Here is a 27,650-nt window from a genome sequence, read left to right on the forward strand (position 1 = left end):
GTGACTATCTGTGAACACAAACAGGGTTCCCACGGGTCCTTGAAAGTTTGTGAATCTGGGGGGATTCAAGGCCCTGGGAAGTTTTTGAAAATATATATACATAGATACAGGTCATTGGAAGTGCTTGAATCTATTTAAGTTTTCTGGAAAAAAATCCATATTATTCCCTGTGTAGTGTAGGATAATATCATAAAAATTCTAGACTTTTTAACAACACGTCCTAAACTGTTTGCTTTAAATGTTTATGTCTTCTGTATGTGAATGTTGATTCATACCAAAATGCTTTTTTGCATAGTTGTGTTTGACACATAAAAACGTCTCGGGTTACGTATGTAACTGTTGTTCGCTGAGAGGGAACGAGACGCTGCGTCTCCCTTTCCATACTTCCTGCGTCCCTTTAACGCCGTCTTTGGCAATATTTCAGATAGCGATATACTTCCTGGCTCACGCGTCACCCTGTCTTTGTCGTTAAGCCTCACCATTGGTTGAATTTGATATACACATTCAGACGCACTTACCACTGGAGGTGCCCCCAAAGTGTCACCGCAGTGATGCAGCACGAGTTCCCTCGAAAGGGAACTGTAACAATGTATCTTTCTTAAAAGGTAACACGATGTAGCCTTGCTCTCACTTGAAATGTGTCCCAACATTTAGTCTTGAATTTTATGGTATTGGACCTGGAAAGTCCTTGAAAGGTCCTTGAATTTGAAGTTAACTAAGGTGTGGGAACCCTGACTCAGATATACATTTAGTAAGGTCATGTAAAACATTGAAATCTATGACTGAAATCAAACTTTGATGCTTTTAATCTTAAATAATATGAAATTTTAGCCTGCATTTCACAGACTGGGTCATATATTTTTTAATATTTGTGATTGTGCTTTTGCATTCATTTATTAGATGCTTTGCAAATAAATTTTCATAGATGAGTTAAGTCAGTTTACTTTATGTATAGAGTTTACAAACAAATAAATACCAACTGCAAAACAATATTGAGTACATACAGTAACATACTAGTATATGGAATTGGAGATGTTTCATCAAGTTGGCTAAAAAATACAGGATTGTTTTTCCACAGAACATTAACAGCCACTGACGGCACAAAATGCCCTGGAGCCCGCGGACTGACGTCATCAATCAGTTATGACGTTTATGCTCTTTAAGCGCTGTGTGTTTCGCTTTATGCAGCGCTACCACGCAGATCGACCAGCGTATGACATCAAAGTACCGCGAGAGCGAACCACTAGCACTGCTTCGCGATACTATACGCCGATCGGTCTGCGCAAACCGGCATGAGTTCAACCACGCCCGATTATTGTGTATTAATAAATATTAATGAATGGGCGGAGCAGAATCTGAAGCGTTTCTGCATGTGCATCAAACCATTGGGCAGTTGTAGAGATGTGACTTCTGGAACAGCTGTGCTTCTTGTGTTAAATAAAAATGGTGCGTTGAATAATGAAACTGGATTTGATTGTATGGAAGACTTTTGTAGAATAATCTCTGGGCTTTTCGTTTTATTCACTTATTGTTTGCAACATGTAATGGGCGTGCGATGGGCGGAGACGAAAGTAAAAATAAGGTAAGAGAGTAATTAAATAATCATGCAACTCAACGATCAAGTCATTTGCTGTGCAGTTTAATATTATTGTTACATGATTGTTGTCAATACACATACTATAAATACACTTTGTAATGTACACATTGAAAATGAATGCTTTAAAATTGAGGTGTTTCTTTTAAAATATCCAAAGTGTCTATTTATTTTGGACCATTGTGTAATCATAAATGCACATCCTTCTGAGTACTGTGTGGTGTCAATTTTCCTGCAGTCACCAGCATCACAGGAGAAGGTGAGATCCCTGTCCTGTCGCAAGAGGTTTCTGTCTCTCCCCACTCAAATTCCTCATAGTCTGTTTAGACGCAATAGATTCTCCAAACCTTCGCAGAAAGACTCAAACGCACAGTGGACACTTCCAGCTTTCATTTCTGTTTTCCTCCCCGAGTTTCCACAGAGGTTTACAGGACATGTGCATTTACAGGTAGATGCCACAACATCTAAAGAACATCACTTTCAAACCATTGTGTTTAAATGAAGAATGCTTATTTCCTTTATGATTGTCATTTATGTTGTCTATGAAAAATGACTTTGAATGACATGACTAAATCTTTTTTTATATACCTAACACCTTCAGATTCTTGGGTTTATAGCTAAAGGCTCATTTGGTCCTATCCTAAAGGTGAAGGATGTATGTAAAGATGTGACGTATGCTATTAAGGTGATTTTCTTTTTATATTTTTATTCAAAATTTGATGTTTTCATTATATTGCGTCTCTTCATTCTCTTCTATTGTCACTACTGGTTAGGTTTTACCCAAAGCTGAGGTTTTGAAGCACAGAGTTCTCCAGCAGTCAAAAGAAGAGGTTATAATTCAAGTGAGTCACACTGGACCGATGCTATCTGAGTCTCTGTGTCAGCTACAGCTCGACTGATCTGGTTCTAACCGGGCTACTGAAACATGGATAGCACTGACGTCCGCTTAGTTCACGTCTCATGCACACGTTATAACATTTCATACTTCAGTTGTATTGTTTAGCTTATTCCTCTCAATGCCTGCACTCATCTCCATCTCATTATTTTTGTATTGTGGACTGTTACATTATAGCGACAAGTCAGACATCCTTTCCTCCTCAGTCTCCAGGACTGCTGGCAGAGTCCGAACAATCTCTTCATCAGTGAGTCACAACACATACATGGGCATTTGCAAACCTATCCTCCATCGCTTTTTTATCATCCTTTTAAGTCACATCACATTACCTTCATTTTTTTATTTTTTTCGATTGACAGTCATGACAGCATTTCTGGTGTTGTTTCTAGGATATCATGCACACACTGGGTTATTTTCAACCCAGCGTTGGGTCAAGAAGGGACAATCCCAGAATTTTTTATATTTGACCCATCAATGGGTTAAATTACATCACAATGGGTTGGGTTTGTCTCTATTTGACCTGATGCTGGCTTAATAAATAACCCAACATATTTTAGAGGCAATTCCACAATATAACTATGTATAAGATCATGACATGAGCTTAAAGCAACACTATAGACTTCTTGCTCTTTGCTCCCCCTACAGGTTAGAAGCGTAATTGTTCATTACCACTGTCGTAAATACTGCAGCATGGCTGGCTCTGATTGGATTGTAGGTCTGCCGTAAAGAAAGTTTTTGTAGTTTTCACTCGAACTACAGGACCACTACCCGATGGTTGGAAACTTCTTTAGTGCGGTTTTGGCCGATAGAGGGCTGCAAAGCGAATGTGAAAGTGCCATTCACCCTGTTTTGAGTGGATGAACCACTGAAACTTTTTTGGAAACGTCATTTTAAGGTAAAAAAAAAAACTCTTTGGTGTTGCTTTAAAGGGATAGTTCACTTTAAAATAAAAATTCTGTCATCATTTATTTATCCTCATGTTGTTCTGAACCTGTATGAATTTTTTTTCTCTGATGAACACAAAAGAAGATATTTTGAGAAATGATGGTAAACACACAGCAGTAAGTGACCATTGACTTCCATAGTAGGGAAAAAATATTTTGGAAGTATTGTGATAAAAGAAAATGTTTTGATAAATGATGGTAAGCACACAGTTGACGGTACCCAATAAATTCCATCATATTTTTTTATTCCTACTATGGAAGTCTATGGTCACTTACTGCTGTGTGTTAAGCATCATTTCTCAAAATATCTTCTTTTGTGTTCATCAGAGAAAAGAAATTTATACAGGTTTAGAACAACATGAGGATGAGTAAATGATGACAGAATTTTCATTTTAAATATTGCATCATTCTTGTATATACAGTAATATTTCTAATAAATATCTGCATAATGCTGTCATTTGTTCACGTCCTCCTTTTCCTTCTAATGTATCCATGTTGCCAAAATGTCTTTTTTTCATCTGTTCATCATCTCATGACTAGAAGACCCAAAAATGTAATTTTTTTTCTTTACCAAACAATATCCCTCGCATGTTTTGAAGGTTTAATTTATTTAAAGCTGGCATCAAGGTCAAGATCAATCAGTTGTTTTCTGTGAATTAGTCTCTTTTTCTTTCTAGTGTGTGATTATTGCAGTACTGGGGATCTGTATACTTACTGGACACTGAAGGGCTGTTTTGATGAGAAAGAGATTCAAGTGTTTGCTGCCGAATTGGGATCTGCTTTGGGTCAGTGTTTAACTGAGATAAGTTGGTTAGTATCTATGGTAATAATCTATAAATAAAGTTATAGCTATATTGTTTCGTTTGCAGGTTTTCTACATGACGTTGGAATAATACATAGGGATGTGAAGGTATTGAGTTTAATAAGGCTAGTTCATATAATATTTTTGTCATGTTCATTTCTCTTTTTCAATGCATTCTTTAAAATTCATTGTTTTCTAACAGATGGAGAACGTCCTACTGACTGATGAAGGTAGAGCTCATCTTCATTTACATTGTGACATCAGTAAAAGACATGTCCCAGATAGCATGCAACCATTGAAACAATGTTAAAAATAGTTGATTTGTCAATGTTAACTGCATTGAATCAATATCACGTTTGCACCCTCCATTAATATTGAAAAAATATTGAAATTGCAACAAATCACCGTTATCGTGATCAGTGTTTGCTTTAGTTGGGCCCTTTACTCTTGTGTTTTAATGTTAAGTTCTATTTGCCTGTTGAAGCAGTGTTTTAAAATACATCTGCTATTGCAAAGAAAACAAAGATCTAATGTTATCAAGTAGTTTAATTCTTGTAGATATACCTAAATAATATGAATGAAATACTGTTAAAGTTGTGCAAGAAATGGATATTACAGTACTAGTGCGAAACAGTGTCAGGTCTGTTATTTTGAGGATTATAAAAACACATTTAGAAGTTTAGACTACTGAATCTATCTCTGACATCATGAATCAGTCTATGAATCTCATCAATGGTGACGATCAACAAAAGAAAGCTTCATGCTGCAATGCATGCTGGGTATCATCGTAGTACTAAACTTATTTATAACTCCCAGCATGCATTGCAGTTGATCGTTTTATCTGAATTTGTTTGATGATTGTCACCATTGTTAAGATTTGTAGGATGAGTAATGATATCTGAATGTGTCAGCATTTTTTTCTGCTTATCTTGCCACAGTGGATTTACAAACCAGAACAATTATTATGGTCAAAAAAGGATCAACATAATCATGTAAAGCAGCCTAATTTTATATCACAAAAAGAAATCAGTTTCAACTTAACTTTGAAACACATCTTTCTTTTCCAATGCACATGAGTTTCTACACAAATACATACAAACACTAAAAAAAGAAAGATTTAACTTAGTGAATGTCAAGAGTCAAGGACCCAACTAAAGCAAACACTGAACACAATAATTGTGGTTTGTTGAAATTTCAATATTTTTTCGATATTAATGGAGGGTGCAAACCTGATATTGATTCAATGCAGTTAACATTGACAAATCAACTGTTTTTAACATTGTTTCAATGGTTTGCATGCTAGGGGTACTTACTTCAAGGACCAGGGTTGAAGAACACTGATTTATCATATTTATGAAATTATAAAAAATCGATAATAGAATATTTGGATCTCCTATTTCAAAACTATTCAACCTAAATTGGCTTAAGTTGCATTAAAGGTCTTTGTAAAATGTTGCACATTGTTTTTTTTAAAGTGATAGTGTTATTTGTCATCTTGTAATAGACTAATGGTAAACACCATGACGAATTATGTGATCAGAAAGTCATGCAGTTACATGACTTACAAAGTAAGTAAATAAAAATCTCATAAAATTAAGGATTTTTTTCTTTTTATATAGATTATGCAACTTTATTAAGAAAAATATTTTAGGCAGCAAAAATTTTTTTTACAGTGCACAGTTTCTGAAACGCATAAAAATGTAGATTAGGACATGAAAAAATTGGTGAAAACGATTTGAACAGAAATAAAACTGCATTTATGTGCAGTAAATAAAGTACAGTAGCCTATAGTTGGACCAGTATAGTTATTTCAGACTTTTTTCAGGTTTATACAATTATTCATGCATATTTGTGTCTGTTTGTTGTATTTGCAAACCACATCCTACTAAACTGTAAAGCATTTGTTTAGCTTGTGAAGGAAATGCATGTGTAAATGTGAAATCTGACCCTGTCTGTAAAAAAAGTATTTTTGGTGTGATTTACCGTTACATAAAATGATACTGAATAATGTAAAGATCATTCTGTGAAAATTTAACCATGATATTTTTAAAGGTCCCGTTTTTCCTGATTCCATTTTTCCAACTTTAGTTAGTGTGTAATGCTGCTGTAATAGCATAAATACCTGTAAAATGATAAAGCTCAAAGTTCACTGCCAGACGATATAAATTTCTTTAACAGAAAATATGAAGTGTTTGCGTTTGGGAGGAGTTATGAGCTGACAGATGTGGTTTCATCAACCAGATGTATTTAGACGTTTTTTTACGTGAAACAGGAACACATGTCATATTGCTCACTGTAAACATAACCATAGCTTCAAAAACACAGAAAGAACGCGACCTTTAATATTGACTGAGTGAGGTCATGTCAGAGATTGAAATCAATGGGTGAAATCAAACTTTGGTGCTCTAAATCTTATCATTAGATCATGAGACTTTAACTTGGATTTTACAGGCAGGGTCACAGATATTACTGCTGTCTGATTTAGGTCACCTCCGCTTGACTGATTTTGGGCTGTCTCGTCGCCTTGAGCGTGGGGATAGAGCCTTCACTATCTGTGGCACAATACAATACATGGGTGAGATTGTACAGTATATTTATAGTCATGCTGTGTTTATCATCTGGCAGTAACTAAAGGCATGTGTAGCTCTATTTTTGCCCATTCTGTAAATTAAAATGTATTAATTACATAATCAGCTCCTGAGGTCCTTTGTGGTGGTCCCTATGGCCACGCGGCAGACTGGTGGTCTCTTGGTATTCTCATCTACGCTTTGGGCACTGGAGGGGTAAGATATGTCCAGAGGCGGTGCACACCCATGGCGTCAATATTTGACGACACTTGACCATGCGTCAATATGTTGACGCGGAGGGTATACCTTTCGCGTCACTTTTTGACGAACTGGGGACTTCAATACTATCAGGTACGCGAAATTCTCTTTCCTATTTTCTTACCATTTTCTACCATTTTTGCGTCGGTTTAGGGTTAGATTTACATAATGACATCCCTACCCAAACCTATCCCTAACCCCAATGTCAGTTGACAACTGTTTAATTTCGCGTACCTAATAGTATTGAAGTCCCCAGTTCGTCAAAAAGTGACGCGAAAGGTATACCCTCCGCGTCAACATATTGACGCATGGTCAAGTGTCGTCAAATATTGACGCCATGGGTGTGAGACTGTGTTGCATTGGATGGATGTGTTATAGTATAAAACCTACAGTTCATGTGTGGAAAGAGAAAAGGTTTGCAGATCTGGTGAAAGTATACAGTGCACACAAAAGATATGTTTAATTTTGTATGATTGTTAGTTTCCTATTCCTGCGGAAGCAGACCACTGTAAGATGCTGGCCGGTTTGCAGATCTGGTGAAAGTATACAGTGCACACAAAAGATATGTTTAATTTTGTATGATTGTTAGTTTCCTATTCCTGCGGAAGCAGACCACTGTAAGATGCTGGCCAGGGTCAGTGAACATCCTTATGACATGCCTGCCGGTATCAGTCCAGATTTGGCCTTTCTGCTCATAGAGGTGATGTATTATGCAATAGCATTCTCAGCAATACCAAATTTATTGAATTGCACTTCAAAGATTTTTAGGAATAATCAACATTGATAGCAAATCTGAATCTATTCAGAATATATTGGGTAAATTTAAGCATTCTGAGAAATGAAGTGTTCTGCTGCCATAGTCCATACAATAAAGGTCTATTTAATAAATAAAATTATTATAAAGCAAATAAATGCACATTTCAAACACTGTTGTTAATTTTTTATGCTTCTGGAAATACCCTGTATGCTGTGTGTGATGTAAATTGTAATTTCATACTGAAAATATTTGTATGTATTAGTATTATTATATGTATGTCACATACAGTATTTAAACCACTTCCTAAAATACTCTGACCTTGTTTGAATGTAGCTTCTTTGCAAGATCCCCACACGACGCTTGCGTTCCCTGGAGCTCTTCCAAAACCAGAGGTTTTTCCACGGCATGTCCTTTGATTCCCAAATGTTGCAGAAAAGTCCCGTCGAGCCAATCCTGGAGCTAAAGGATCATCCTGACCGACAGGAAAAGTCCACGAGAGGTCTATCATTAGATCTGCTTCAGAATTTTGAGTGTGACCTGCTAAACTCTTCATCCTTTTCCTAATAAAGATTGGGGTGAACAAAGTTACCTCACAGACTGGAGCAACAGGAAACACGTTCTCTATAAATAAACACTTCGTATTCTTTCTGAAACTCTAGTGCTGTCCTTCTGCCAAAGACCAGTGCTTGAATTGAGGGGGGGCTGGGGGGATCCGGGACCCCCCATAAGGCATTAGGGACCCCCTATAAGATGTCAAAATTAATCTTAGGGGGGTCCCTCAGATATTTTTATTTTAGTACAGATAATGCTGACAAACTCAAATAGATGATCAAGGTCAAATTAAACAAGCAGGTATTTCTGTGCAAAATAATAACGTATAGTGTCTATAAAATCATTAATTTCGGTATTTTTCTTGTTATAAATTAACATTTAAGCAATTGTATATAAAGTTTAGTTTTTATCATTTACAGCAACAATCACAAATTATATGTATTATTTGTCTGTTTATCATAAATACTTTGACACATTAAATTTTAAAATTAAATAAGATTGCTGAACTTAGCCGGGAGTTCCCAGGCAGGATCACATTTGTTTTTTCAGGTTTAGTTATCAAAAATGCTTTTTTGTTAATTCTTTGTGTGATGTTCTGAACATTGTGGCTTTAAAATGTTATGATGAATCATTTAACGAATGTTTATCCTGCCTTTCATTTTAACTTAAAAGTGTAAAATACCACACGAACATAAATTGGATGCATTTAGGTTTACTTGTTCTTTAATAATTTCATAATTATTGTCAGTGGCATCACTAGGTCCTTTTAAAATTTCTGCCCAGTCCACCTAAAAAAAATCTGATTTGTACACAAATTCGTGGTCGCTTTTAAGTCCTATTTAAATCTTAGCGGTCTTCGGCTCCGCTCTGTCATTCAGCAAATTTTTTAATTTTTTTTGGATCCTGCAGCCATGGATCAAAGTATAGTGTACATTAACTGATGACATCTGCATCTGTGTAGTTCTTAAATAAAATAAAAAACAACACTTACAAAATGTGATGTTGGAGCATTATTTTTATATATATATTTTTGCTTATGTCATGTTGCATGGTGGGGACCCCCCATAAGACCTGATTCAATTCGAGCACTGCCAAAGACTAAATGAAATATATTTATATATTGTATAACATGAACATACTTTTTAATGTAATGGTATGCTTTGATTATATTTTTCGTTTCGAAAGAGCAAACAAAATTAAATGTTCTAATATGAAAGAAAATTAGTTGACACTTCTTGTTATACATGTATTACAACTAAGTCACTGGAATCAATGGAATCAACATAAAAGTCTGTGTAAAGTCATTTCAGAGAATTGTTTCTAAACACATTATCAATGTTAGAAATGTATGGCTGAAACAAAATATAAAGACTGTGAACTATAGTACTGAGGCAGATGGCCCCGCCCCTACAGCAATCGCGAGCATCCATTCAGGTTGCAGCAGCAGCATTCCCGCGAGTGGGCGTGGTTTCAACGCTGACACCGGACACGCCCCCATCGTTTGAGAACAGAGAATCTTGCGTGTTTTTCCAAGAATTTAATAACTTTTTTTTATTTACTTAAAAGTTTTTTAACAATTCAAATTTGTCTGGGTGGTTAAAAACTAAATTTTCTGTGGTGTGACAAAGAACACATTTAATATCAGACTTTACATGGAATTTAAAATAGGCTACAGAGTGCTTTTGACCTAAGCATGCTACATGTGTTAACTCACAAAATTGCGTTGGTGACACCAAACCGTAAAAAATCTGAAGAGTAGCCTAATCTAGAACATGAGTCAATACCAGAACAATTGAAACAGCTTTACAACTCAAATAACACAATAATACAATATAATGACAGTTTATGATTATTTAAAGCTTATTTATTTGAATTATTTTTGCCTTCACCAATGTATACGGTTATAAAACCTGTTGAGTTTTGTTCATCAGTTCCTGTGGTTCTTAATACGTGTACATCATCAGTTACAGTAATCAAATACAATGGTCTTTTTCATATAGCCTACATTGATTTACTGATCATCAACCCAAAACAGATTTTGGAATAGAGGAGCTTTGAAAGATTACAATGGTAAAATATATATCTGTAGACAATTATCCAACTTTGAGACTTTGGTGTGACCTATTTTTGAGAACCATGACAAACCCAAATGGGAACAGCCTTAATAGGGTTGAAAATTGAACACCAGATAAAGCATCATTATTAATGTTTTTAATTAGGTATCAGGAAAAAAATCACAGTCCCAGCAGAGGTGGCTTAAAATATCTGTAACTCTTAACAGTTCTCTTGAGAGTCTCCTTTATATGGGTTTTGAATCTGCACGTAGAGTGAAACATTGGGTATCCCTCTATACCTTCCATTTATATCTTATTGCTTTCATATAATGCACTCGACAACATGAAGATCCTTTACATGTAACCCAGACATTTCTCAGCATGTATTTGATTCAGTTCTGAATGGGTGGTGAGCCTCATTCAAATCTCAAAGTATCTCAGCAGCAGATTTCAAAACAGATGTTTTGTGTTGCAACAACTCTCAATCTTCAAACTTTGATTCTTTGAAAAGTAGATCATGAAGTCATCTAAACTCTACTCACCTGTATTGTATATCAGCAGAAATTGTGCCATGACCCCACCTAATTTTTTACCACACATGCTTGAATCCAAGTTGCTCCGTTGCCCTATATGGTGGAGTCACATTAGATTAATTAATTTGCCCAGGAAATATGTGACCCTGTCTGTAAAATCCAGGCTGAAGTCTCATGACCTTACTCAGTCAGTATGTAAGATATCAGGATTATATTTTAACAGAACTATGACTATTAATTAAATACTTTTAAAAAGACAATTTAAGTACACTGTAATAAAAGTAAGCATGAACTTAATAGAACTTGGTTTTGCAAGCCAATTCAAGATACTATTTTAAGTTTTGACCTGTGCATAGTTGACATAACTTATAAAAACTATAGTTCAACTTGTTTAACTTAATTTTTAAGTTAAAGTTGCATAAAATATATGTTGATTTGACAAAAATGCAGATTGTTTTACAGTGTATTATACCTTATAGATAAATGATCTAACATACATATAACAAATTATTAACAGAATATCATTTCAACTTTAGCCTCTGAACATCCTCTGAACTATTTGCCATCTATGAAAATTTTTTAAATCCACTATTTTAAATAGTGAGTGTGTTATTTATTTATTTATTTATTGTTTGTTTCGAGCAATATCTATGACAATTCACAAAACCAAAACAGCAAAATCAAATGCATACATTGACAATACAGCAAGTATTAATCATCATACAGCATCAAACCCTCTATTGCTCGAAAAGGAGTGGGTAGAAGTCGAACTTATTTAAACCCACCCCCATGAATTACAATTTATAGGAAAAACAACAGGAAATAAGAAAAAATGGTATGTGCTTCTATAGAAGTTAAGAAAACCCTAACATCAAAAAAATATATATGTTCCTATACAATATCATAACCCAAAAAGTACACACACAAAAAAAGAAACACAACAAGAAAAAAACTAATGCAGATACCACATCCCTTGCAAATTGCACACGCAATTGACACTATTAATACCAGCAATGGTAAACAGAATACCTGTACGGTAAGATATTACAGCCACACAATATACAGCCGTGTTAATACACTTCTGATAATACCAACAATGGTAATCTAAAAGGTAAAATACACAACCTCATCAACCCATAAATATTTCCATACAAGTCTCATAATACCAACAATGCAAACCAACTATCCATAGGATAGAATAACATAACCAACAACTAATGCTACGCACACAATTACGTGTTTTGTGTGTAGAATAAGGAGTATGCTGCTAGAGAAATGGGATCAGGTGGACAACCTTTGATGGCCTTTAACCTCCTCTAATAACTTAAAGAGGGCATGATGTTAAGCTCCGCCCCACAAGTGTCAGCATCCTCTGGGATATCACCTTCATAAAGAACTGGGACAGCATCAAGAATCAGTCACGTCTCTCCTCGTCTGTAGGAAAAAGCCCTTCGGTCTGAGATCTTCGGTCTGCTCTCGGTGAGTAACTTTGTCTTTCCATCTGTTGAAGTTCCTACCACATATCTTTTTTTGCAATTTGTAGTGCAGAAAATTAACTTATTTATTACCCATTTTTACTTTTACAAGTGAACATGAAAACATTTATTTCAGTAATTTGGTATTTTTGGTATTTCCGCCCATGTTTAACAGACAGAGTTGTTGCAATCTTTGTTATGCTTTTGTAAAAATGAATTTGTAGCATTTAAAAAAAAATATATATATTACAAAGATCAACCAAGTTTTAAGAGAACAATTATTTTATTTCATTTATAAATTAATTTATTCTCAGAATATTTAAGTACACTCTAAAAAATGCTGGGTTGTAAAAGGGTTGGGTTGTAATTTAAACTTTACTGGGTTGTTTCAACCCAAAATGCTCTTTTAACCCATCGGTGGGTCAAACATAAACATGTTTTGGTCTAATTTAACCCAAAGGCTGGGTTGTCCCTTTTTGACGCAACACTGCTTAAAAATAACCCAGTACATTATCTTAAAAACCTTTATTAAGTGAGTGTAATATTTGTATTGCATTGTATAATTATACATTTTTAGTTTCATTTCAATTTAAATATACTCTAAAAAATGATGGGTTGTTTCAAGCCATGGTTGGGTCAAATATGTATAATAATCAAATGTTCCATAATCGAATGCTCTATAAAGGTGGTGATGCTGAATCTAGATGATATTGTATGCATTATATTATATGCCTCAGGGTGTGCAGGATGACCCACCAGTTTCCTTCCCTCACCACTGAGCAAAAGAAAGAGCTTCATGGGATAGCTCTTCGCATAGTGTCTCCAGGGAAAGGCATCTTAGCTGCGGATGAGTCTATAGGTTGGTGTGATTTCATCCAGTTTCTATGAATATTTTGTTGTGTCAGCTAGAACGTAGTGATCTGGGTGTAAAAACTCACTTCGGTTCTGTGGATGTTCTGACAGGCAGTATGGGGAAGCGTTTGAACCAAATAGGAGTGGAGAACACAGAGGAGAACCGGCGTCTCTACCGTCAGGTGCTCTTCACTGCCGATGACCGCATTGACAGCTGTATTGGTGGGGTTATCTTCTTCCACGAAACGCTCTACCAGAACTCCGATGATGGCGTCCCATTTGTTAAGATGATAAAAGAAAAGGGCATCACTGTAGGAATCAAGGTAATGTATTTAGAAAGGTAAACTGTGATTAGTGCACAGAAATGTGTTAGTTTGAGTCCTGATTGCAAAATATTTTCTACAAAATCTCTTTTTTTTTTTTACAAATTTTTTTCTTACAGGTTGACAAAGGTGTAGTTCCCTTGCCAGGGACTAATGGAGAAACCACTGCACAAGGTAAACCAACCCATAAGTGTTCCAATTACTTTCTATATGTCTATCTAATTATAGGCCATATTGCTAGGTATGAACACATTTCGCATACATTGTCAGAAAAACGGTCCCTATAGCTGTCACTGGGGTAGTACCCTTTAAAAAGGTCCTAATATGTATCATTTAGTATAGAGAGATGCATGCATTTGTTACTAATATGCAGTGTTGCGGGTAACGCATTACAAGTAACGTGAATTACGTAATCACTTTTCTGAAGTAACGAGTAAAGTAACGCATTACTTTATAAATGTACACATTAATATTTCAGTTACTTTTTTTAAAAAGTAATGCGAGTTACTTTTCAGTTTAATTAATTCAATAAAAAAATTATGTACTGAATTAAACTAAACATAGTCACGTAGAATTACGCAATCTATGCGCGCCTTAGCGGGAACAGTTTGAGTCAGAAGCGAGATGTCAGGCCAGAGCTTGACATTTTTGCGATGAAAATATGTAATTTCTGAATGCAGAACTCATATAAAACACATGCAAGGCCTGAAAAAGATCAAGCCTAAGCTATGTAAGAAAAAGTAACGCAAAGTAATGTATTACTTTCCGTGAAAAGTAACTAAGTAACGCAATTAGTTACTTTTTGGGGAAGTAACTTAATAATGCATTACTTTTAAAAGTTACTTTCCCCAACACTGCTATGTATCTTTGAGGTACAAATATGATATCTTTAGGTGCAATAATGTACTTTTTTAAAAGGGTACCACCCTTTCTGGCAGTGTAATAGCTTTTTGATTCTGAAGTCAGCTTTGAGGTGTTTTGAAGTAAAACTCGACTGACTGTCACCACAGGTCTGGATGGCCTTTCAGAACGCTGTGCTCAGTATAAAAAGGACGGAGCTGACTTTGCAAAGTGGCGCTGTGTCATGAAAATCAGTGGCACCACACCGTCCAATCTGTGTATTACTGAAAATGCAAGGGTTCTTGCCCGCTATGCTAGTGTCTGTCAGCAGGTAAGCATCAATGAGAGCAAATTCGGTAATAAAAATTATAAAAATTCAAAGTTTAAGATCGTGTTGATGCTATATTTACAGCATGGGATCGTACCAATAGTGGAACCTGAGATCCTGCCTGACGGAGACCATGATTTGAAGCGTTGCCAGTTTGTCACAGAGAGGGTTAGTTAGTTTCACCCCTTGACACACATTAAAAATAGATGGGTTCTGACTTTGATTCATGCATCCTTGACTCAGGTGCTTGCAGCGGTGTACAAAGCCATGTTTGATCATCATGTGTATCTGGAAGGCACACTGCTCAAACCCAGCATGGTGACACCCGGACATGGCTGCCCAACCAAATACAGTGCAGAAGAGGTTGCCATGGCAACACTCACCGCTTTGCGGCGTACTGTCCCACCTGCAGTCACAGGTACTGTTGTATTACAAATGTATCCCCCACTAGTGCATTTTTTTTTATGTAAACACACCTCATGACTTTTACTTGCAGGAGTGACATTCCTCTCGGGCGGTCAAAGTGAAGAGGAAGCTTCCATTAACCTGAATGCCATCAATAACTGCCCGCTGGTCAAGCCCTGGCCTCTCACCTTCTCATTTGGTCGAGCTCTGCAAGCCTCGGCACTAAAGACCTGGCGTGGACAGAGAGAAAATGAGACCGCTGCAACTGAGGAGTTCATCAAACGGGCAGAGGTATGCTAACCAAACTCCTTTTTTTAAACTAGACACAGACAGACAGATAGATTTTTGTCGCTGTTATCTCTAACTTTCTATTTTGTCTTCTCAGATCAACAGCCTGGCATCTCAAGGAAAGTACACGACTGGTGGGGACAGCAGTGGAGCTACAGGTTTATCCCATTACCTGTCCAGCTATGCATATTAAAATGCCACTGATTCTTCTCATTGTTCAGCATTATCTGAAAACTAGCAAATGTCATTGCCACTTCCATATAAAACACTTTAACATATCTAGATTGATCATGATGCTGATATAAATTTGAAAATGAGGATGTGAAATTGGCTGTGTTATAAAAACATATCAATAAAAGCTTCTCTTACATAAGATAATAATTTTGTGGCAGTTAATAAAAACAGAAAGAGTAGTTTATAGGTAAGTTTTAAGTGACTGTGTAATATATATATACTTATCACTTACTGTTACTGCCAACATTTAAGGGTATTTCAATTATTTAACTTGTGCCATGCTTCTGTACTCCACCATTTCATTATTCAAAAGCTTTAATGAAGCCTTTGTTCTGATGAATTTAACAGTATGGACAACAAGTTAGTGAGTCACAGAATTGTATGGTAATTCGTGTTTTTTCTTTTTTGACAAAAGGAATACAAACGGAAAATGCTGCAATAAAATTGTTATGGTAAAAACCATGTCAGTGCTTTATTTTTATACATAATTTTTTATATAAATGCTATCATAATCTTTATATTACTTATTTAATGGTAAATTTCTTCTATATTTGTTTTATGTCAATTCCAGCCTTATAGATGTGCACTTGTAGTCAAATCAAAAAATACTTTGTCATACGTCCAAATGGTTCTTTGAACATTTGCCCATGTTTAGCATAAGGCATCCAACTCTTTAACTGTGTTAGTTGGTCTGAATGCATGAAATATAATTAAAAAAATTATGTTATGGACGTGACATTTGTTTGTTATGGATGTGACAATTCTAAAATGTGCACTTACTTAACTATGAAAAAACATAAAGTGCACCTATTTCATTGCTAAAAACAACGTTATTTTGTGTATTTCGTATAATACAATGTGTTTGTGTTGTTTATGGTTAAAAACACATTATTTTCCACATACCGTACATTTTTGTAGCTCCAGATTTCCCTCTCTTCCTGAAATGCGGGGTTATGCAAATTTGAAAACCACGCCCATTGGGGGGGAAACAATCCAACCGTCTCCATTGACTTTGTATTGCAAGAGGCTGCCTCCTTGTCATTTCTGGCTTATAACAAAAAACAGAATAATGCCTAAAAGCTGCTGTGTGACAATATGTACATCTAACAAGCCAAATAACCCAGAAATACGTTTTTAGAAGCTGTCGAGCCATAAAACCCAGCCTTTAAGGAGAAAAAAGTGGATAGCCGACTATGTTTCCCCCTAGTGGACGCAGTTCTACTAATAGGAGTACTATGAAAAGTTGCCTGTTTCCAGTCTTGTGTCTTTAAAGCTCTTTTTTTAAGTCGACAGCTTATAAAAACTTATTTCTGGGTTCTTTGGCTTGTTAGCTGTAAATATTGTCACAAAGCAGCTTTTAGGCATTATTCTGTTTTTGTTATAAGCCAGAAATGACAAGGAGGCGGCCTCTCGCAATACAAAGTCAATGGAGACGGTTGGATTGTCCCCCCCGGTGGGCGTGGTTTTCAGGTTATGACGCGCTGCGCTCTGTCTCTATATGTGCCTCTATGGTCAGCCGGAAATGTGACGCTGCTTACCATGTTTGAAAGATTTGGTTGCTAACAGGAGTTAATTTACAGGCTGTGTCCGAAGTGGGAGGAATTATGATAATGTCTGTCTTGTCTACACCAATCCCAGGAAGTAAACTGTTGCCTACAATTGGAGATGATAACTCTCGTCATTGTTTACTTTGGGGTTTGTACCTTTTGCATATCTTTAGCATATACTAATATACACTTACACACCAAAAGAATTGTAAAAACGTGAATCAGACAATAAGTGCTCTTTAACAACTGCTTTAGACTTTAACAGAAACGTTTCATGGGTATATAAACCAAGAAATGTTCACATCTGAGATATCAGTACTCAATAGATTTAAAAACTTTGTTTGAAATCACCCATAATAAAATTTCAGTCTTACAATATTTCTCCCAGGCCTACTTTTTAATACCAGCAATTCCTCAATATCAATACGGCTTAATTAATAAATCTATCATTATTATAAAAAAATGTAACTAAAGCTAAATTGTTTCTTTTTTTCATTTTCAATATTTCAACAGCAAGACTTTCTTGTAAACAGTTTATAAAAGTCTGAAAAGCTGTTTTTTATATCCTCTGTACTACAGCAGCAGGTGCAAACAATACATAGATCAGTATCTCAAAGACTAGATTTAAACAACACCACTGTAAAACTTAAATAGCTTGAAGTAATTTGGTTTAATAATAGCAATCTATGTTAGTAATTATACACTTAAACTTACATTATTAATCGGTTTGGATGTTGCTGTGAACTATTTCGTGTCGCGGATGTAACTACTCCATTCCCCGCCGATCAGTGAATTTCCCCCAGATTAATCCGCAGCGGGTAAAGCCCGCCTGCTGAAGAGCAAAGGACCCGCGCTGCTCCAAAGGAACACGCTTTCTGCGTCCGCGTGCAGCGCTGCGAACAATAGTAAGCCTATTTATGTTATTTTTGATTCATTTATTAGTTTATGCAATTTATTTTGAACTATTTACGACATCTGTTGTATTACTTAATAGTGTAACTTTATTTCCCTTATCAGATCAGCAGGAAGGTTAAAGCTTTACCTATACAGACATGTCTGGTGGTAGTGTAATCCGCGGCCCTGCTGGGAGTAACGACTGCCGCATCTACGTGGGGAATTTGCCTCCTGATATCCGCACTAAAGATGTCGAAGATGTGTTTTATAAGTATGGAGCAATTCGAGATATCGACCTGAAAAACAGGCGAGGCGGACCTCCATTCGCCTTTGTCGAGTTTGAAGACCCCAGGTGGGTGAATTGTGCCTTTAGCCAAGATAGGCTAACATGTTTGTTTTGTTTTTGTTTAACGTTACATGGGTTCAGTTTGTAAATTATTCACATGTTAAAAACTAAACACGGATTTTCCCCACATGCTGTTTTAAAGATGATCGCAAGCAATCTAGTTTTTAGAGTTAAAGCATTTTCGTTTGCATGTTTGTGCTAGCTAGCATGCTAATTAGCTTAGCGTGCTCGTTGTGTTTTCAAACAGTACGATATATCAAGAGGATTGTCGATGTTTTGCAGACATTTTTCAATGTAAATTTTATATTATGCACTAACAGTTTGAATTAAAATTTTCAAGTAAACCTACATTTTTAATTTTGCCATTTAGATTTTAAATGCTTAAGGTCAGGATATGGAAATAAGCTTTGCAAGAAGACGAGTGACTTGGAGCGTGATTCAAATGAGCTGTAGTGTTGTTAGCGAGTACGTGCTTTGCAAACTTAACGTCCATGTATACTAATACAAGTATCACGTTTAGGTAGTTAATCAGATTAGTGGTGCTGAATTAGAACCCTGTTTACAACTAAACTCATTAAATGTTTTTTTTTCTCTACCAGGGACGCAGAGGACGCCGTATATGCCCGAGACGGTTATGACTATGATGGTTATCGGCTTCGAGTGGAGTTCCCTAGGAGTGGACGGGGCATGGGAAGAGGTGGCTTTGGAGGAGGAGGAGGAGGTGGTGGTGGAGGCGGCGGCGGAGGTGGTGGTGGAGGCGGCGGTGGGGGTGGGGCTCCAAGGGGTAGATATGGACCCCCATCCAGACGCTCGGAATATAGAGTGATTGTTTCAGGTAAGCTGTTGCCCTGTTGAATGCAGTTGAGTTTAAAGATGCAAATGGATGCAAACTTTATTTTTGCTTCCCTTAGGTCTTCCACCGAGTGGTAGCTGGCAGGATTTGAAGGATCACATGCGTGAAGCAGGTGATGTATGTTATGCTGACGTTTTCCGCGATGGAACTGGTGTGGTGGAGTTTGTTCGCAAAGAAGACATGACCTACGCTGTTCGCAAACTGGATAACACAAAATTCCGGTCACATGAGGTAGGTTTGAGATTTTAATAAAAACTTTTGGATTTGCTTGACTACTTAGCATTGGATAATTCATTAAGGTAAGCGTGTCTTTTATGTTATGGTAGGACGTAGATGCACGTTCTTCAGGGGGACCAAGTAGTCCATGCTAAAGGCAAACACTGCCAACACAAGTGTAGTTTAGTGTTTTAAATTTGAGAACTATATGTTGCAGTATAATGTAACATGTTCGGTCAAACATGTTGTCTGGCATTGTGGAACACAGGGCATTAGATGTTGAGGAAAGCATAGTATTACGTTGAGGCAACTGTTGTTTCAGAGAATCTGGTAAGTATGACGACAACGTAATCCTGTTTTGGTTTACATGCTCAATAGTTATTTTCTATGTTAGGGAGAAACTGCATACATCCGTGTGAAGGTGGATGGTCCTCGCAGTCCCAGCTATGGAAGATCAAGGTCAAGAAGTCGCAGTCGCAGCAGGAGTCGCAGTCGCAGCAACAACCGCAGCCGCAGCTACTCTCCGCGGCGCAGCAGAGGATCCCCGCAGTACTCTCCTCGTCATAGCCGTTCTCGCTCCCGGTCCTAAAATGCTCCGGTCTCACCTATTTGGCGAACTCTTCGATGGAGCTGTTGACCCATTTGTTTTAACTGTCTTTACACATCACAATACTCTGTGTTTTTAGGTTCTTACATTTTTCATGAGATAATTGTCCAATTAATGTCTTCCTGTCCTTTTCTGGTCATCTCTTGGTCAATTTTGTTTTAAGTGCATTTTTAATTTAGTTTCATTTTTGTCCCATCCCACCTTTTTTTTGTTTATTTTTAAATACAAAGTGGAAGTCTTTCATACACCACAAACAAGGGTTATGTAATGACTCCCAATATTTTTGTAAATGTCATGTTTCATGGGCTAGTGGGTTCCACAAGAACTGTATTTTATTGCGGTCTTCCTTTAGACATGATACTAAACTTATGCTTTGTAATAAAGGATTTTTGAATCCAAACTTGGTTGCATAAAACGGTAAATTGGAAAATCTCTGAAATCCTCATCCTTTTAAATGGTTTACTAGCAAATAGAAAAATGTCTTTGCCAACTGGCCTCCATTTGGTAAGCTCTCCAATTTGTTTTTGATATTGTAATTGTCACGTAGCATCTATGTGGTACATTTAGGTTTAATTTACACTCGTTGAAGTCAGAAGACAGATTGCAACTTTCAGAACGAGCTTTTGAAATAACAGTTAGGTGTAGCGTGTTAGGTTTTTATAGGGTTACGTGTTTCGATCTCTGGGATTTTGTTTAGGCTATAATGGTATGCATGCATCAAAGAAGGCAGGTTTGAGTGGATCTGATTCTAACTCTTTACCTCCTTTGTTTTGATTTAGCTGGAATTTTGTTTGGATTGGTGGAGATGCTCAGTGGAATCCGGATCACTGGGATCAATACGTAATGAAGATAGGATAGGGAATGCTGGAAACATGGAACAGGATCAGATGACCCCAGGATCATAGGATTTTTAGGATCACAGTTCAAAAGTACCTCCCCGCCCCCTTTATTTTCACTTTCCTCATTGGAAAATGTAAACATTTCGGCCCTTCTCACATTTTTAACACATTGGAGGAGCAGATGCTGGAGGAGTCTATTGGATTGGAATCGACAGGAACAGTATGGTAAACGGCAGAAAATTCGTTTGGGATGGGTGGGGGGAATTTTTTTAGATTGTCAGAAGATGCTTTAACATGACATATTTTGTTTCTTTTAGTGAACAGGTTTTGCTTCAATAAAGGTTTTGTTGGTACATATTGTTGTATGTGTTTGTGAATGTCTCAATGCTTCCCTGTTCAATAAATGAAAAATCGCTAAATAGTTGCGTTGCTTGGCAACCATAAACAGCCTACGGTAAAGATAATGAATTTAGTTATAGAGCATCAAGAACAATAAACCCTTTGATTGTTCATACAAAAATGAATAAAATATACTGATCACACAAGCATGTGAACAAATGTATGGGTCTGGCACTTCATCATCTCGTTGTAGTAAAACGTTGCGTGCTATCCATGGGCGGAATAATACATCAAAACCTTGCAGTAAGTGTTTACTCAACCTGAAGTGTTTTCATTGCTAATTTGAGCGATTTTCGCACATCCTGGCAAAAGGCCTACACAATCCTGCTGCCTACAAGCAAGCAAACAGGCTCATTTCCCTCTGGTCTCCGTTTAAAATGCATTGTGGGTTGAAATAAGATGCTGGCAGAGCGGCGCAGGGAGCGGCTGGTCTGCAGCCAATGGTGAGCGCTGTGTAGGACGGCATTGTGAAGAGCCAGGGATTTTAGCGGGCACCAGTCGGCGTTTAACTTCATCTTTATGCTCATCTCATAGCGTCAAAGGGGCATCTGGACCGACGACAGCTCTTACGAATCGAACATTTTTGTTTCTCAATATAGCTGACAGGTGAGTTAAGTAGTTGATCTATTTTAAGCAATCTACAAATGTTGTACTGGTATGGATTTCAAGCATGATGCTGTACGTACTTAAATAACGGGTTTTTAGGGTAGCAGCTCGACTTATTGTTATAATAATGCATGGGGTGGGATTGCAAATCAAGTAGATGTGTTTGTCACGTTGCTACGATTAAAACGCCATTGAAATCCTCTCGCACCTGGATTTCAAGAGTTGCATTGATCGGCTGGAGCATCAAACTCGCACGCTGTGAATGGAGTGACGTTGCATTCTCCATGCTGATCTGCCAATGACTTAATAAATACATAGAAAATGTATAATAATAAAATATTGCATGATTGGACGTAAAATATGACGATCAACATCGTTTGGTTGCTAAAATTAGCTGTGCATGGTCTATCAGCATTCCTCTGTCTGGTGTTTCCCTCATGTATCTAATGAAACTTGTTTTGCTCATTATTCCTAATGGCGGGGGCATTTTAAGTAAGGTTAAAAGGGAGGTATCACCTTGATTTTTTTATAATTTAATCATTTTTGATTTTAATAACTTTCTAGGCCCAGAATTAATATGGGTGAATGGTCTTTGTTTACTAGTCAACATACTAATTGTACTGTAAATTAAAGTGTTACACTGATAGAACCATGGTAAGGTTCTCATGGAGGTATCCAATGTCATTAATTACCTTAACAAATGGTATCCTCTTAGGAGATTGGCATTCTGTCAGGAATTTACCTGGCATTGTGGGAGCAGGGCCACACTTGAAAGGGCCCACTGTTTCAACACAACAATTAAGGGAGTGATCCTGAAGAAACGTGTTTTTCTTGGTTCTTTAAAACTTAATTGATTTTTGTTTTTTTCAAAATTTCAGGCACCATGACTGACAGGAAGGCCGTGATCAAGAACGCTGACATGTCTGAAGACATGCAGCAAGATGCAGTCGATTGTGCCACGCAGGCCATGGAGAAATACAACATCGAGAAGGACATTGCCGCATATATCAAAAAGGTGAGTTGCATCGAGATCCAATCTTGTTATTTTAGATGCATAACATTTTGTCGAGTTAGCACTTTGATGCTTAAACCACATCTCCTCCTCGTGTTACAGGAGTTCGATAAGAAATACAATCCTACGTGGCATTGCATTGTGGGGAGGAACTTCGGCAGCTATGTGACCCACGAGACGAAACACTTCATCTACTTCTACTTGGGCCAGGTGGCCATTCTCCTGTTCAAGTCTGGCTGAATGGAGACCAGACCGTAGAATGCATTTCTTTCTGAAGACTGTGATGCACTGGTGGCTGATGTTGTATCTATCAACACACTACGAATATTTAATGAGACCATACCATGACTATGCTGGTGTGTGCACAACTGCATGGATCATACCCCATACTACTTGTGTACATATTGCAGTTAAATTGCTTTTTCATTAGAAGTCCCTTTGTTAATTGGCAAAGTTTTTGTTAATGGTCCTTGCAGGTATTTCCTAGCACATATGTTGGTGAATTTAAAATAAAGAAAACGGTGTAATAAAAGTTAGAAAATGTCTATTGACCAGCACATATGTCTGCTTTGAATTGATCTATATATATTTTTAGTGACTTAGTGCTGTTTTACATAAATCCTACGCACTGCAAAGAGCAGAAGCACACACAGCTGTATGGTGGCTAGTCTTGTATAGTATGATCTCTGTTAATATAAAAATATTCTGATTACCTCGGATTATTTTTTGTTTGTTGATTTTTGATACAGGAGAGTTATTGCATTTCAGAGACCCCATATAAATATTGATAAATTTTCAATGGAATAGATAAATGTATGAACTAGGGATTGACAGTTGTAAAGTTTAGGTTTGAAGACTCTTGTGACATTAACTCGAGCAGATTGTAACACAGTATGCTGTCTTCATGTAAATGTCTGCAGAGCAGTTTTCTGAATGTAATAGTCCGAACGCACAACACATGTAGTCTGGCATCTTTGTCTTAAGTCTGTTCTGCTATTTAACTTTGTACGAGTAATTTAGTTGCATGTCTTATTTTCGTTCTGGTCAGTGGATGTCCGCACAAACATATAACTATATTTTGCACATTTGACGCTTTCTCTGTTCGTAGGACTGTGACTACATTTGCACACCATGGAGCGTCACGTGGCGCTTTCATATGAATAAAATGTGTCATCAAAATGGGTTTTGTACGGGCCTTATTTCATTAATCACTAAAACGACGATTGGCAGCCATTAAACAGTGCAAGGCCTGCCGATTCATCTCTTAACCACAAGAGGGATCTCTCTCATAATAAAACATCTCGGTGGACCAGCATGACCGCCGCTGCTATGGAAACCATCACGTATAAGAGGCAGAGGGTCAAATGTTTACCACACTGCTTTTGTGTGAAACTAGTGAGTTTAAAGAAAATACATTTGTGAACAGGCACGTCTGTTCACTGTTAATGACACAGATATATTTTTTTCTATTGAACCTTCTGGGAAATTGCTTAGTAAAATCAAGTTTACAATGTTTAGCTTTAATTTGAATAGTGGTTTGGGGGGGCATTAGCATAGCGTTCGTCTGAAGGAGATCTATAAACTACTGTGGAAGAAAACATTCACAAAATTCCAATTTAGAAGGTAAGCATTCAAAACGTACAGTCTCACTTTCGTCAGTATGCTCGTTTAGTATTACGTCACGCGTGATGATACCTCTAATTCCGGATCTAAATGCAAAAGCGATTGTAACATCACGACTTAACAAGTGCTTTATATGATGTCATTCTGCACTTTAGCTTAACGTGTGAGGTAAACTAAATGCTATTGGCGATTTTAAAATTGGTACGAGTCACTAAGATTGCCCCGCCCTAACTTCCTGTTATAGTGGAAATTACGTCAACGCATCGAACAGATCGTTGCGCATTTATTAGGTCATTTTTTTCCACACTCCATCACAGTAGGCTGCGGTATGCACCTTTAAAGTTGATTCGCAACCTGCCATTAAACCAAAAGAAGACTTCTCTTCAAATTTAGCCTACACTGAGTTTAGTAGATGTCTCAAAACTGTATCAGAAATGTATACAGTAAAGTCTAATAACTTGAAGCAAACTACAGACCTCAGGTTTCTAGGAGCAATGCTTTGGAAAAATAAACTCTACAAAGCATAAACAGCGTCCTGAAGTAAGTATCTGTATATTATCAGAGTGTTTTTCTTTTGCAAACTTTTACTTCACTACATTCCAATGCATAATACTGTACTTTTTACTCGAATACATTTCATTTACAGTGGCACAAAAAAAATATGTGAACCTTTTGGAATTTCATAGTTTTCTGAATAAATTAGTCATAAAATGTGATCTGATCTTCATCTATGTCAAGGGTATTGACAAACATAATGTGTCTAAAAATAATAATACAAATAATTCTGATCTTTCATGTCTTTATTAAAAACAACCAAAAAAACTCATGGTGTTTGTGGAAAAGGTGTGTGAACCCCTGAGTTAATGACCTCAAAAATCTAATTGGAGTTAGGTTTTAGTGCACATGGAGTCTCCTTAAGATAACACGTTTGGAGGTGTGGACTACAGCTACTTTGACCGATAAAAAAAATCCTCAAACTTTTGGAGTTTGCTCTGCACAAGAAGAACACGCTTATGTGAGCCATGCCTCACCAAAAAGAGCTTTCAGAGGAGCTTACATAAAGCTGGAAAGGGTAACAAAGTTATTTCAAAGATTTTAGAAATTCACCACTCTACAGTTGGAGATCTACAAATGTATACAATGTGGGATTGTTACTACTCCACCAAGAAGTGGGCACCCCATGTGAAAATAACACCAAGAGCATAACAAAGACTCATCTATGAGGTAAAGAAACAACCCTGAATGACAGCCAAAGACATGAAGGCATCATTGGAACTTCTCTCTAACATCTCTGTTCATGAGTATACAATACACTACAAATGAAGCCACTGCTTACTAAAAAGAACATTGCTGCACGTCTGAAGTTTGCAAAAGAGCACATTGACACTCCACAGGGTTATTGGCAAAATGTTTTGTGGACTGATGAAACTAAGATTGAACTATTTGGAAAAAACACACAGCGCTACATCTGGCATAGAAAGGGCATGACATATCATCATGAAAACATCATCCCAACTGTAAAGTATGGTGGACGAAATATCATGATTTGGGCCTGCTTTGCTGCATCAGGGCCTGGCCAGCTTGCAATCATTGAGGGGAAGATGAATTCCCAAGTATATCGGACAATTCTTCAGAATAATGTGAGAATATCTGTACGTGTAGACGGTGGGAGATGCAACAGGACAACGACCCAAAACACAGGAGCAAGTCCACAACAGAATGGCTTCAGAAAAAATCTGAAAAAGTTGGAGCCCAGACCTCAACCCAATAGAGATGAAATGGATTGACTTGAAGAGGGCCATACACACGAGATGTCCAAAGAATATGACCGAGCTAAAGCAGTTCTGCCAGGAAGAATGGGCTAAAATTCTTCCTCAGTGATGTGCAGGTCTGATCCACAGCTACAGGAAGTGCCTGGTTGAGGTAATTGCTGCCAAGGAGGGTCAACCAGTTATTTATTCTAAGGGTTCACCTACTTTTTCCACTACCATTTTAAAAGTTTAATGAGTGTGTTCAATAAAGACATGAAAGATCTGATTGTTTTGTTATTATTATTAGATACATTATGTTTGTCAATACCCTTGACTTGGATGAAGATCCGATCACATTTTATTACAAATCTTTTCAAAAAACCATGAAATTCCAAAAGGTTCACATACTTTTTCTTACCACTGTACATTATAAATCTAGTACTTTTATCTAAACCTTTACTTGAGTAAAAGTCAATAATTACTAGATATTTTTATGCAAGTATTAAAAGATTTTTATTGTGAAATGTAGTGGTATAAAAAGTATGATTTGGGCTTCAAAACGTATTGAAATAAAAGAAAGCACCTCCAAAAAATTAAAAAATCCTTGAGTACTTTACACTTCTGACAGCTGCTTACCACACTATTCACCAGACTATTCTCACTCTTTCCTTTCAAAACCCCAACCACAGAATTCTTTATGTCTCTAATAATCATATCAAAACCTTGCACAAAATCAGATAATGACATTTGTGCACTTGTTATGACTCTTGTCTGAGCAGGTTTGGTGTCCTCTGGTGTCCGGTTCAGACACCAATCACACTTCAAGCATCTTTTCTTTTACAGCCCATTATGTGTGATAAGATGTGCTAGTGCATGGCTCTTTGTTTTTTTCCTCATCCAGCTTTTTATGGTTTTGCAAGTTTATTCCCAGAAGGGTAAGGTTCTTCGGCAGGTCAGGTCTGCGTATTTAGTATTTTGTCCATGATTGACATATTTTAAAAGGCTAAAATCCGGCGTATTGTTGGCTAATAACAAATACCCATTCAACTTCAAAAACTCGTTTTGTGGTCCAGGTTCACATCATGTCTCTTCTACTGTCATTCCCCATGTTTCTTATCAAGATCACATAGTTTATTTTTATTGGTATTATGATCACATACTTTTCGAGATGATGTCAAGAAGTATAAGACAGGCAGGATTTCCCCAAAAAAGTTAATTATTGTCTTTGTTCTATTTAATAATAGTAACTGTTCCCA

General features: G+C 36.9%; 4 protein-coding genes across 4 annotated transcripts; all 4 read left to right on the top strand.

The window, feature by feature from the left end:
* Positions 1-1,381: 1,381 nt before the first annotated feature.
* LOC135771277 (ribosomal protein S6 kinase-related protein) lies at positions 1,382-9,582 on the top strand. The gene is made up of 12 exons (XM_065281465.2): positions 1,382-1,582; positions 1,833-2,042; positions 2,196-2,279; positions 2,368-2,436; positions 2,667-2,736; positions 4,111-4,218; positions 4,303-4,343; positions 4,438-4,465; positions 6,721-6,810; positions 6,930-7,018; positions 7,650-7,760; positions 8,151-9,582. Exons 1-12 carry the CDS (start codon positions 1,556-1,558, stop codon positions 8,379-8,381), a joined length of 1,158 nt encoding a protein of 385 aa, XP_065137537.1. The 5' UTR covers positions 1,382-1,555; the 3' UTR covers positions 8,382-9,582.
* A 2,743-nt stretch (positions 9,583-12,325) lies between these two features.
* On the top strand, positions 12,326-16,163 carry aldoca (aldolase C, fructose-bisphosphate, a). Its single transcript, XM_065281466.1, has 9 exons — positions 12,326-12,435; positions 13,169-13,290; positions 13,395-13,606; positions 13,726-13,780; positions 14,617-14,777; positions 14,859-14,942; positions 15,018-15,192; positions 15,271-15,470; positions 15,565-16,163. The coding sequence occupies exons 2-9, from the start codon at positions 13,179-13,181 to the stop codon at positions 15,658-15,660; spliced, it is 1,095 nt and encodes a 364-aa protein (XP_065137538.1). The 5' UTR covers positions 12,326-12,435; positions 13,169-13,178; the 3' UTR covers positions 15,661-16,163.
* A 1,854-nt stretch (positions 16,164-18,017) lies between these two features.
* On the top strand, positions 18,018-21,358 carry srsf1a (serine and arginine rich splicing factor 1a). Its single transcript, XM_065281467.1, has 5 exons — positions 18,018-18,153; positions 18,266-18,494; positions 19,088-19,323; positions 19,400-19,572; positions 19,952-21,358. The coding sequence occupies exons 2-5, from the start codon at positions 18,301-18,303 to the stop codon at positions 20,144-20,146; spliced, it is 798 nt and encodes a 265-aa protein (XP_065137539.1). The 5' UTR covers positions 18,018-18,153; positions 18,266-18,300; the 3' UTR covers positions 20,147-21,358.
* A 452-nt stretch (positions 21,359-21,810) lies between these two features.
* Positions 21,811-23,809, top strand: dynll2a (dynein, light chain, LC8-type 2a). Its single transcript, XM_065281468.2, has 3 exons — positions 21,811-22,008; positions 22,887-23,023; positions 23,123-23,809. The coding sequence occupies exons 2-3, from the start codon at positions 22,892-22,894 to the stop codon at positions 23,258-23,260; spliced, it is 270 nt and encodes an 89-aa protein (XP_065137540.1). The 5' UTR covers positions 21,811-22,008; positions 22,887-22,891; the 3' UTR covers positions 23,261-23,809.
* The last annotated feature ends 3,841 nt before the right edge of the window (positions 23,810-27,650 follow it).

This window comes from Paramisgurnus dabryanus, chromosome 8 (genome assembly GCF_030506205.2).
Source record: "Paramisgurnus dabryanus chromosome 8, PD_genome_1.1, whole genome shotgun sequence".
NCBI lineage: Eukaryota > Metazoa > Chordata > Actinopteri > Cypriniformes > Cobitidae > Paramisgurnus > Paramisgurnus dabryanus.